The 13,082-nt window shown below is 30.6% G+C and overlaps 1 protein-coding gene across 8 annotated transcripts in view; it reads left to right on the forward strand.

The window, feature by feature from the left end:
* Nucleotides 1-996: 996 nt before the first annotated feature.
* Nucleotides 997-13,082, forward strand: part of Dnai2 (dynein, axonemal, intermediate chain 2) — a 39,233-nt gene continuing 27,147 nt past the window's right edge. For 6 of the 8 annotated variants that reach the window (XM_080169345.1, XM_080169346.1, XM_080169352.1 and 3 more), the window contains exons 1-7: nt 997-1,037; nt 5,544-5,577; nt 8,853-8,947; nt 9,437-9,546; nt 10,481-10,546; nt 11,156-11,251; nt 11,599-11,646. In XM_080169345.1, coding sequence (XP_080025471.1) covers nt 1,010-1,037; nt 5,544-5,577; nt 8,853-8,947; nt 9,437-9,546; nt 10,481-10,546; nt 11,156-11,251; nt 11,599-11,646 — 477 coding nt within the window. In that variant the 5' untranslated portion in view covers nt 997-1,009. Of the gene's footprint in view, nt 1,038-5,543; nt 5,578-8,344; nt 8,395-8,852; nt 8,948-9,436; nt 9,547-10,480; nt 10,547-11,155; nt 11,252-11,598; nt 11,647-13,082 lie in introns of those variants that run through there. The other 2 variants (XM_080169349.1, XM_080169351.1) reach the window with 1 other exon arrangement.

Here is a 13,082-nt window from a genome sequence, read left to right on the forward strand (position 1 = left end):
TAAGGGGAGATTTGTCGTATTTGCGTAGTAGCTTTTGAGAGGTTATTTTAGGTTAGGTTAGGTGATTGCCCCGTAGGGGTTAGAAATAGGAGAAAAGCTATTATTAAAATACGTCGAACAGCCCCTTAAAAGGCGTTGTCAAAGGTAATATACCCATATAATCTAATCTTAGTCAGCATTGTAAATATTGTATCTTTAGCACTTTATGTACAGTTAAAATTTTTCCCTTCATAAACATCAAAGAATTATCTATCATTGTGAAACTTTGCAATGTCAATAAATGCACCTACTCTATGATTATATTCCACCTAGATACTCGTATGTAATAAGTAATAAAAGAATTAAGACTCAACAAGAGCTTGTGACAACTCTTGCCAATACCCTTTGAGCTTTGCTCTATCTTTACAGAGTCCTCTGTAATAATTTTGACAATTCTTCATTCGAAAATGCATTTCTTTCCGGTGCATAGAGTCTATAAAAGACCTCTTTCCTTACTGACTCACTGACTTATAGTTGTGTATATGCATTTGATATCGTTTATAACGAGGTTGTAAACATCCCTTTTAAATTTATATCAGGAAAAATAGATAAAAAATTCAAAATCCTTATACTAAAGTAACAGAATGTCTGTTTGTCTGTGTGTTTGTACCGAAGGATCTCGCTAACCGCTGAACCGATATGATTCTCCTTTGCAGGGTAGCTTCTCATAGGTCCCGGGAGGGTTTATAACTATTTTGGGGGAGTGTACCACCACCCTCATAAGAAAATTCACAAAAAATCAAAAAAAAAATTACCTATAAAGACTTCAACGCAACATTGCAAGGTTTCGTAGAGACTTGTAAGCAACATATATAGGTATAAAAAAGCATTTAAAGTGCCACTAGAGGCCTCTAGGGGCGTAGCCGCTAGTATTATATAATTGGATTTAGAATAACCAATAGTTCACTGAAATTACTTTTTCTCTTTTTTTCAATAGGTAATCTTATTTTCAGATTTAAATACAGATAAAATGTCAGAGCCCAAGTCAAAATTCAAGTGTAAGATGTTATTCTTGTTCGGATTAATCTAGTTGTATAGTTCCAATTAAAGATTTTTTATTTCTTATCTTTATCCCAGATCTAACAGGTATCATTATTCAGCTTATACCAATAACGAATCAAATTTGGGGAAAAAATCGTAAAATTGAAGACCTTTCCATTTGCCCCCCAAATATTATTTCACATGTTGGTTATACCTTATTCCTGAGTTTTAATAAATTAATTTTTTAATGAAGATTCCGTATAGGGATTTGGTGTAATTTTTGGGGGAAAGAAGTACTCCTCCCCTTGGAAAGTAACCTCATAACACCACAATGCAAGGCATACCTGAAAATAAGAATAAAAAAAACTGTTACCGAGTGTCTAGCATGTATTATAGATTATTTTCTTTTAGTTGTTTTTTAGTGATTAATAACAGATATTATTTATTAATTTATGATTTTATGATATTATGAATTTAACAAAGAAAAAAGTTTTTAGTAAGGCATTTAAAAAACATTCTTTGATACGACGACATTCTAAATAGTTTTAATGGTCAATTCTATTGTTTTTCGTCTAGAAGAAGAAACTGTAAAATGTCGTTTTTTAATGAAAAAATCTTTATTTCAAAACTAATCTAAAATAAAGATAAATTCTAAAGTATTTCAAAATCATATGTTGATTATTGTCATAATTCTTGTGAGGTATTTAATATCTTTGTTCAATTGTATATTACTTCAACTGTGTATTTTATTTTTAATTTCAAAAAAATATTTATATCATGGTTATAAAAAAAAAACTAGGTTAGTTTAAGCACAGCTAGGAGATATCCTAATACACAGTAACTAGGAATATATATCTTATATCTTAAAAATGCTAAAATTACGCTTATATAATGGGGAGGAAGTTATGAAGTTATGAAGTTATGAAGATATAAAAGGAACTATTATTTTTTCTTAATGAATAAATTTTAAAAGTCGTCTTATTCAGAAAAATGTTTAAACTAAATTTAGAATAAGAACATTTATATTTTTTGCATAAATTATACAAGTGCATTAATTGCAAATAAAGAGGTTTGGCATTGAACTTAATAGGTTTGTTCCTATTTACTTTTTTGCAACAAAAAAAAAACACAACTTTGACTGAATTCTTTTATTATAAGCTTTTTAGCTTTGTATTAACATCTTTAAAAAGAAATCTGGTACAAGAAGCATTTCTAACAAATATAAAGTTAAACTTTCCTCAGAACTATAAACTTCCTTTAAAAGAAGGCATCTATCACCTATTTACATATTCTAACATACATACATATGAAATCCTTATAATAAAGTAGAAGGATGTTTGTCTGTTTGTACCAGAGGATATCGCTAACCGCATAATTAGATATATTCTTTTTATTAAATGCTATTCTAAAGTCAAGCTGTTGAAAATAAGATATATTTATCTAAAAGTAAAATGCTTATTATCAGGATGCTGTACATTTTTCCTTTTCATAATAAAAATGGCCTTGCCCATAGTTTTTAGTGGCCCATGTTTAATAAAAAAAAATTACCACTTACCAATCAATTCTTAAAACAAATAAACTAAGATCAAAACAATTCAGAAGAAAATCGATTCAGTAACTTTTTATACACACAAATGCATTTTTTAGGACATATTCTAAACCTTCCCTGTCAAATATATAGCTTTCCTGAAAATTATAAAATACATTAGAATGTTGAAGTGTTTTTCTTGGGTGTTTCTGTATTTTTTTTAGGGAGGGGGGAATTGGATAAAGACCCGTCTATTGGTAGTCCTTGAAGTACAGAATCTCAAAACATTAAACATGATTAGTTGAAAGTACGGCACTATAGTTTATCAATAATGATAGACAATGAAAAATATAAATTGATATTTAATCAGCAGAAAGAAAGTGTCTTTTGCGTGTTTTACTCTAAAAAGTTACTTCCAGAAACTCATTCATTATATAAAAGTAACATGGAAGTCTGTTTGTAGCGAAGGATCTTACTAAAACAAAATAAAATCCTTTTTTCTTTGAAGATTCTTATGTTTATTTTTTGGAGGGTTTCGCCCGTCCAAGAGAGATCCTCACTTAAAGAAATTTTGTTCATTGGTGGATTTAAAATTATTTGCTGTAATTGAGATTAGCTAAGCGTAAAGAGTGTCATATCCAGTGATTTATTGACAATATAACTATGGTATGGACGTAATCGCTCTTGGTTTCTATTTTCCAATCAATCTTTTTTTTATATCTTCCAAGAAAGTAAGTACGCACCCTTGAAAGATTGGAAGGTAGAACCTCTCATTTTTACATTGTGACAACCTTATTCTTAACTCCGAAATAAAAACCTCAGAAAAAAAATATATTTTAGAGCCTCTTAAGGGAAAGGGTTAAAGGTTAGTCGATCCTCCCCTTCCAAATCAGGTTTTAAAAACTAAAGTAGAACCCTCTTCTTATGGTAAATAGTTATAATCCATCCATGGATGTATAAAAAGCTTCACTGCAAAGGAGAACCATAAGGGTCCTTCCTGTAGTTTTCAAGCCAGAGACAGACAGACAGACATCCTGTTATATTTATAAAACAAAATTAAACTAATGTTATTTTACAACGTAAAAGAGTCTAATTTTACCCAAAAATAACAAGCTTAAATATTTCAATTGTTTGGATATTGGTGAATGGTGTTTAGCTTTTAAAATAAGGTATTTTACCATTTGAATTGTTTATAACGGCTGCATTAATCTAATCAAAACAATTCCAATAATCATTTAGATATTGGTAAAATTACAGTACACTTCAAAACCTTTTTTTTATTTTTCAAAATGTATAAATTGCGCAAATAAAGAACTAACAAAAAATAAATTTTGAAAAATATCAGATTATCTAGGAAAATAAGATAGTTTTTTGGGGGGGGTGGGATAAGATGGAAGATATTGATTTATCATCTATTGCCGTCTCCCTGTATCCTAACTAAAATTGTAGCTGTAGCTTAGCATCGTCGGGGAGGTGATCGGTTCAAATTCCAGCTCAACACCACGTCATATCTAAAGACTTTAAAAATGGTTCATTCTGTTGCTATGCCAAATGCGCTTTATAAACTGTTCGAGTTCTTGGAATGCCTAAGCCCAAAACAAACTTATTATTATGCATAGTTAGGACGTCCTGACAAAGGTCGTGTAAACAAAGAGTTGGTTTTATGTTAAGTTATACTTAACTTAATTTCCGGGGTGTTTGGACAGTAAGAATTGGCTCTTATTTGCCAATTTGGTATCCTTGATTAATGGACCTGACATTACAGTGTCATGAACAGCAGCCTTAAAACGTACACGGTATAATTGACATTAAAATTCTTAGCGTTAAAAGGTCATGGACAACAAAAGTAAAGTTCCATTTCAGAGTTGCTTTGCTCCAAATAAAACGCAAATTTAAGCTCAGTGACAAGAAGGAAATAATATTCCTACTGTCAAAATGAAAAACTTAAAATGTACTTTTGCACAAAATCATTTGAATGCATTGTGTTACAAATTGAAGCTACTCTATCAATAATTTATGTTCATTTTCCGTATAAGTTAAATTCTATATAAAAAATATTAACTAGGAAAGGAGGTGAAATTCGACTGTTAATTACACTTGTACCCAAAGTTTTTATATAAAAACACGATCTTTCTTTCCAAGGACGTTCAAGGGGGGGGGGGTAAAGGGGTTATTAACCACCCCTAAAATATTTTTTTAATTTACACCCCCCCCCCTTATTTAAAATTTACCCCTACTTTGGGGGTGCCGTAGGCATTCCCAACCATTTAGGGTATTTACCCCCCCCCCCCCTCCAAACAGTTTTTTTGGGGGGGAATTACCCTCCCCCCCCAAAAAAAGAGAACAAATTACCCCCCCTTAACAAAATTTTACCCCCCCCCAAAAAAAATAAAAGCTTGGACGCCCCTGTTTCTTTTATAAATTGAATTTGTTCTAAAAAGCATATATCATTTTTGACAGATTGAGGACACTTGAAATTGTTCATTAACTTAAGTATAGATTTATACCGGTCTCTTATATTTTTATATCCTGTTTTACTAATTATTCTTGTATGGTTGTTTTCATTCTTGTTTGATAGGTTTGCATATTTAGAAGATTATATTGATTTTCTTTACTCAAAGTAAATAGAATATTGTAAATGGATTTTTATTTCAAAAGTTTTGCAGCATTTCCGTAAGTTTCAAGAAGCGAAGCTACTCTAAACTTTAAAAGTATGGGTACTTTTGAGTACTACTGTCTACTTTATATTATTGTTCTTTAGAGCGCAAGAAAAAAATCGGACAAAACTTTTGCACATCCCCACTTACGCTAAAAGAATGAGGACGTAATTTTAAAACGTTGGTAACCAGTTCAAGTCTGATGTCGCTTCTCCCCTCCCTGGATTGGTTTACTTGATTTTAATATAATGATTTGATTTAAGTAAATAATCGCCCAAAAAGAAATTAAAAATCTGCCAATTCTAAATAAAACAAGAATAACATTTGTTCAACCAAAGCGAGGAAGATGAGAGAAAGAGAACGGGAGGACAGGTAAAAGATTATTACTAGAAGCGCAGCAATTTTATAATTTATAAAATTTGTTGTCTCGTTTAAAAAAACGTTAGGTGAAGTTCAAAAGCAGATTTTAAAACTTTAAAATTAGTGGTTGAAACGTTTGAACACTCAACTTAGGTAACCAACAAATCATAATTCTCTAAAGTCCCCAAAGTTGTTAAACAACGAATAAGAAAACGTTATTATAAAACTTTGGGGACCAGTGTAATAAACAGCCCATTGTCCCCTCTCTTTCTGGTATTTACTCCAAAGTTTAGTTTAAATAGCAGATTTTAAAACATTATCCCTAGGTCCAATAAGGTCCTATGAACGATTTATTTTAAACTAACCTAAATTGTTATTTTTTCATGATATTCCTTTAAATTAATGTTAAGCTAAATAGAACGCAAAAATGCAATAAATGTTTAAAAATGCATAGTATGCCATTAAAGGAAACCCTCAGCTTTTCAAGGATTCAAGTTATATTATTTTATAATTTTACTGTTGGTTTCACCTCGAGCAATTTGAGGCTATTTAAAAAAGAGAGGGGGATAGAAAAATGAAATAGCCCAAAACCAACCTAAAATCTATTCAATATATATAACTCAATTGATTTAGTAGTTAGTGAGATTTTAACGGACATATAAAAAATCTTTATACTTTTTGAAGTAGGATTTTTAAAAACTTTTTTTCAAGACATAATTGAACGTAATCATCTTTGTTTATGATAATATAATATCCCTAAAAATCCTTGATTTAAACAGGGAAATAATTTTATGTGTTGTATGATCAATATATTTATATGGCAACAACCAAACAGTATGCATACAAAACTGCTTAATAAAGGTGGACTTTTTGTAGTACACCCTAAAAAAGATAACTTTATTTAAGGGGGCCCCAAAAATTCAAGTCGGTATAAAAAATTTTGCAAGCAAAAAAAAGTTTAATAGAAAAATTATTGAAACGGTGATTTATTAATTGGATATTGTTTTAATTAGATCATTAAAGATAATGATTCACATGTAAACTAGCGGCTTCGTCTCTTGTGTCCTCAAGTGGCACTAGAGTGAAGGTTGATTGGGGGATGGGGGGAGATTAAATCAACACTTAAATTTTATTATTAAAAGAAAAATTTTAAAACATATATTTTAGGTCACTAGAGGGACAAGATAACCTCTCCCAAAATAGTTATAAACCTTCCCTGGAACTAGGAGAATCGTGACTGTAGGAAGGGGGTGTCATATCAGCTAGCTTCACACACAAACAGATAGACATTCTGTTACTTTCATATTAGAATTTTTGAAAATTTTTGGACGAACAAAGTAGCTGCACTTCAAAATTATTATCGTTTGCAAAAATATCATTTTCATGGAAGTAACGATGGAGGGACAGGGATATAAAAATAAACAGGAAAATAATGATTATCTTTTCACAAATAAAAACAGGTGTGTCCAGTGTCCACGAATTAAGGGATTGCTTTTATCCAATTGAAATAAATTTGCGACTACGACCCCAGAGACCATTAGGGACAGTTAAAGGAGGTGGGTTGGGGTATTTTACCTATTTTGGAGGGTATTATTACTTCTCTTTGGGAATATAAATTCTTCTCGGACCTATGAGAAGATTCCCTGTGAAAGATAACCATACCGGACCAGTGGTTAGCGAAATCTGAAGTTACAGATAGACAGAGACAAAGACCTTTATAAATAAGCATAGAAATGATAGAAATATATAGTTTAAGTGTAGATATTAGTTGTTTTTGGTACACCAACAGACAGAGATGTTCTAAAAATAATACTTGATATTTTTGTAAGGTGTATTTTTGTATCTAAATTTAAAAATTTCCAAAAATAACTTTGGCATCTAATCTTGATGTCTGGATTTTCAGAAACAAACTCTAGACTAAACCAGGGAAAATTATAAATAATACAGTGACAAAACGCTTTGCAGTATACATGATAGTTTTAGATAACTTATATTTTATTAAAATTTCAAATTGTTGATTACATATCTTTTTTAATGTTTTTTAGTCCGCAAAACCTAAATGTATTATAACGAAGTCTTACCGAAAATGGGCATCCTTTTAGCCTTTAAGTCAGGCGATTTGTGAGATTTAAATGGGTCATTTAACTTATTCTCGAGTTTTAAATCTATAAAGGAGAGTATTAATTATGAACATGTATAAACTAATAGTTTAATAGTTGTTACCATACTTTTGAAAACCTCTTTCCTTGCTTTTAGATAGTTTTCCGAAGTGTAAATGGTGGTGACTTATAATAAGTGAGAGGGGGGTAAACACCACTTTGAAAAAGGAAGAACATAAACAAAAGAGTAGGGAAATTATAATTTAGAGGGTTGGGGAACTATACCAGAGGTATTGTAAAACAGAAAAGGAAAAGAGAGAAAATAAAAGGGAAACAAAATAATATAAATTCCGACAAAAGGAATACAAAATTACACTAGTATGATATTAGCTGTCAGCCTGATTGTTATAGAAATCGTCAAAAACATATTAACTTAAATTCAAGCAGTAAATAAATTATTCAAATTGTTTTGGAGTATTTAAAATATTTTTGAAGGAAAAATGTACATATGTTAAAGTTATAGGAACAAATTGAATTTTTATGAATTCTAAAAGTTTGATGAATCATATTTTTTTGTAAAAGTTTAATATAAAGGAATAACTTATATCATTTAGATGTATATTTAATTTAATTTTAATTCAAATTTAAATATTGAAATGAAATAAAAGATTTTAAATTTCAGCTTTAATAAATAAAATACATACAAAATGGATTCCGAAGAAGTATCCGAGTAAGTTAATTTCTAAGCACTGATTGGCAAAAATAATTCAAATTACAATTGAATAAAAGTTAAAAGAAAAAAAACAAATTTTTATCTAAATATAATTATCTTTATCTTTGAATAAAAAAATGATATGCCTTATTGAAAAAATATCTACATTTAAAAAAGAATTAATATAGAAAAAAAAATATATCATTAAGTTTTAATTGACTATCCTATTGCATAAAGTTGTAAGCTCTTTTTTGGCTGTAACGAAGGATCTCGCGAACCGCTGAACCGCTTCTCTAAGGTCCTGGGAAGGTTAAGACCTATTATAGGGGAGGGTATCCCAAAATAAATTTCCCCCCCCCCCCAAAAAAAAATAAAAATCTTCATTTTCCTTTTAAATTTTTAAAACTAGAACTTAAATTGAATGGTTGGAAAGATTCTCCAGAGGCCAATGCAAAATTTTGATGATTTGATTTTAGTGATGATTTGGATGAGAAGGAGTTGGATATCAAATTAGATATCACCAAGAAAAGTAGAAAGATTAACAGGCCTGTACAGTTTGGAGATCAACCAGGTTAGATAGATAGACAGATAAATAGAAATATAGACAGATATATAGTTAGTTGGATATCAAATTAGATATCACTTTAAAGAAACGTAGAAAGATTAACAGACCTGTATAGTTTACCAGGTTACATCGATAGATAGATAGAAAGATAGATAATAAGTTGGATATCTAATTAGTTATCACCAAGAAAAGGAAAAAGACTAAAAGACCTGGGGTGGATTCTTAAAAAACTTTTTGGATCACTGCCTTACTAAAATTAGTGAGGCTCGCTAAAAATTAGGTGGGGATAATTTTGCCTCACTACAAGCCTTATTTTAGTGAGCCAGTGAGCAAAAAAAGGTTTTATAAGAATCCACCTCTGTACAGTTTGGGGAGCAACCATATTAGATAGATAGATAGTTGTTAAATACATAGAAAGATAGTTAGTTGGAAAATAAATACTATAAAGACAAATTTATAGATAATTATTATATTACAATATTTGTTGTGATTCAGGACGTATATTGGAAGAAATCCCAACTGATACAAAGATCCTATCTCAATACATTGCCAAGACTCCAATTTCAAGGGTCATACAATGTTCTTCTGTGTATGCAGAAAGTCAGGTATAACTTTTCCAGTATGGCTCCGAAACTGATAAACATCCGTTGGATTAGAACCGGTTGTCATCCATACTGAAACGAATCATGTATAACATCGTATTACAGACAATTTTTTAATAATACTAAAAGAAAAATCATGAAATTAATACCAGTTTTTTTGGCCTTGGATTTTTATTTTAAAAATTTTCAATACTCTTATTCTAAACAAGGATGACAACATTCATAAAAGCGAAGCACTGAAAAGGTAGGACAAACGGACATGAACACTTATATAGTGTCAGAACTGAATAATCAGAATATAGATGTATAAGAGTCGAAGCAAAATTGTAAGTTAATTTTTTGAAAAACTGCTTTATACTGGATAATGTTTATGGACATACTTACTTATTTAGGACTTGATTATAGAGTTGCTTCGCTTTTAACATTATACTTTGTTGTCCCAGGAATCAATATACCAAAAATCAGATCAATCGGGTGATTAGATCACATAAAAATTTGTTGTTAAAAAAAGTAAAAAAATCAACATGTTTAAAATGGACGTAAGGAAATTTTGATAATGCTTATAGAGTTGCTACGCTTTCTAAATCGTACCTAACTACTAAAGAAATCACCATGCAAAATTTGAAATCAATAGGACAATTCTAACATGCCTAAATTAACGAAAAAAGCTATCCGTTACGGACGGACGTACAGACGGACGGACCGACCCTAATTATAGAAAAGCTTCGCTTTTAAAAAGTATTTTAAGCTAAATATTATAGAGTTTACATATGCTTCTATAAACCATAAAGTTTCTTTAGTTTATTAACAACAATTTTAGCATTGTGTTAAATTTTGATAGAAATTCGTTATGTCTCAAAAATATCTATTTTCGATGGGCTTAGATTTTGGGGGGAAATTTTTTTGATTGTTCTACTTTTGAAATATCTTTTTTAAGATCAACACCATCCGAGCAGAATTTACATCACAAGGAATGAACCATTGCGAGGGAGGATGGCCAAAGGTAAATATAAACTTTTCTATTGGTTATTTTTTCACTTCTCCAACTTAGTCTATAAATATCCTTATACTAAAGTAACAGGATGTCTGTTTGTCTTGGTGTTCGTGTGTTTGTACCAAAGGATCTCGCTAACCGCTGAACCGATCGGGTTTTCCTTAACAGGGTAGCTTCTCATAGGTCCCGGGAAGGTTTATAACTAATTTGGTGGAGGGTACCACCACCCTCCCAAGAGAAATTGCCCCTAGAAAAAAATTACCCTTCCCAAAAAAAGAGACTTCAACGAAACATAAACCAATTATTTCTCTAATTAGATATTTGAAATAAAAAAAACATTCAAAGTGCCACTAGAGGCCTCTAGGGGCGTAGCCGTTGTAATATAATAAAGTATGAGGTATAAGGTAGAAAAAAGATTTTGTCGGTCTGTCTAATTCTTTTTGCAATTTTTTTTACAAAGTTAGGACAGAATAGTTGAAAATAGAATAGGAATAACTTGTACTTATTCTCAAACCTTTAAAAATAATGTTGTAAAAAATATAGGAATTGGAATTGTTTTATTTACTTTCTATATGATTAGTGTTATTTTATGTAATTTGTAAATCAATTACTATTTAGGATGTAAACCCGTTGGAAACAGATCAAACTATGAGGTTCAGAAAGAAAGTGGAAAAGGATGAAAATTATGTCAAAACTGTCTGTAATCTATCCAGTGTAAGTTAATCAAGTAGATAGATAAACTAAACAAACTTAGAGATTGATGATAGATATAGATTGATAGATAGATAGATAGATAGTTGTTTCAATAGACAAATATACACATGTATAACATAAGAATAAGAGTCTAAAACTATGGAGATACTCGTTTTGACTTGCAGACCCATTTGAAACTTAATTATTATAACCCAACTTCTGTAGTATGACAGGTGTCATACTTGAATCCATCCTAATGAATGGAACCAAGTAATGGTATGAGTAGATTCTAGCTATCTACCCTAAGATGTGTAACCATAGACCCACTGAACTCCCTATAATGACTCTTAAATAGAAAATTGTTTTAGATGATGGAGAGCTGTATTAAACAAAACAATGCCATCGAAATTTATGAGGTATAATTATTTTAATTCTTAGACAGAATTATGTTTCATAGATTTTTCAGACATTGCGGAATGGTATTCCTATAAAAAAAATCATGTCCGTCAACATGAACACAGTAATAGTGTCTAACTTTTTATCTTAACGTAACCAAAATCCATCTCTTTTTTAGGGGTTTCCTTTCCCACCTCCCTTCTCATCCTTCGATTTTTGTTACAAAGATAAAAAGTTAGACACTATTACTAGGTTCCATAATAGTTCATTTCAATGTCGATGTTATGTAAGCCGTGACCACCCTTTTAAAAGCCATTTAATCGACGTAAATATTGTCAGAAAATGTATATGTATATAGATGAAATTGCGACAGATTTGCCTGGAATGCATCTATAAGGAATAAATATACCTTTCACATGCTTAAATAGGATTCCAGTTTAATAGTATTTCAAATACTAGTGGCTGTGCCCCTTTCAACTAGGATATAGAGTGAATCAAAATGTCCTTAAACCATCCAACCTATGTGATGGTGAACTCAACCGGTTCAGCGGTTAGCAAGATCTTTACGGTAGAACAAAAACCTTACTACTTTAAAAAACTGGTTTTAATTGCAAAATTATTGTGACGATTTATTTACTACAATATCAAAAGATTAAACCTTAAAATAGTAGAGAGATTACTCCTATAATTCTATTCTTAAAATAATGAGTTTAGCTTTAAACTACAATTGTGTTTACATAAAATCTTAAATTTTAGTTTTGATACTTTCTCTATAAGATCTATAAAATTCCAAAATTGAAAGATTTCTAATATTTGGACGGAACAGGGATGATAACATCCAAAAATAACAACATAAAAAGAGTATTAAGAAATTAAGAACAGCAGCACAATAATAAAATTAAAATTTTATTCTACTGTATAATACTTGCTGCTTTGTAAATATGTTTTTCAAACTTTTGCTGGTAAAAATGTTATTCATAATTACATACTTTATGACAGAAACCATTAATGCAGAGTGTTATAGCTTTTAATTTTCATGGCTTTAGTCTAGTACATAGAAAGCTATAATTCATTTTACTTTATGTTAGTACTAGCGGCTACGCCCCTAGAGGCCTCTAGTGGCACTTTCAATGTTGTTGTTTGTTAAAATTAATTTTTTATGTACGATACCACCTTATTTGACGTTGAAGTCTCCCCTAAATAAATTTTTTTTTATTTTTTTGTCATTTCTCTTGGGAGGGTGGTGGTACCCTCCCCCAAAATAGTTATAAACCTTCCTGGGACTTATGAGAAGCTACCCTGTTAAGGAGAACCCGATCGGTTCAGCGGTTAGCGAGATCCTTCGGCACAAACAGACACACAGACAGACACACAGACAAACATCCTGTTACTTTAGTATAAGGATTTTGTATAAAAAAAGGTATAAATTTTTAGAACCCCCTTATTACAAGTTTAA

Source organism: Acartia tonsa, chromosome 8 (assembly GCF_053477335.1).
Source record: "Acartia tonsa isolate MP-2025a chromosome 8, ASM5347733v1, whole genome shotgun sequence".
Lineage (NCBI taxonomy): Eukaryota > Metazoa > Arthropoda > Copepoda > Calanoida > Acartiidae > Acartia > Acartia tonsa.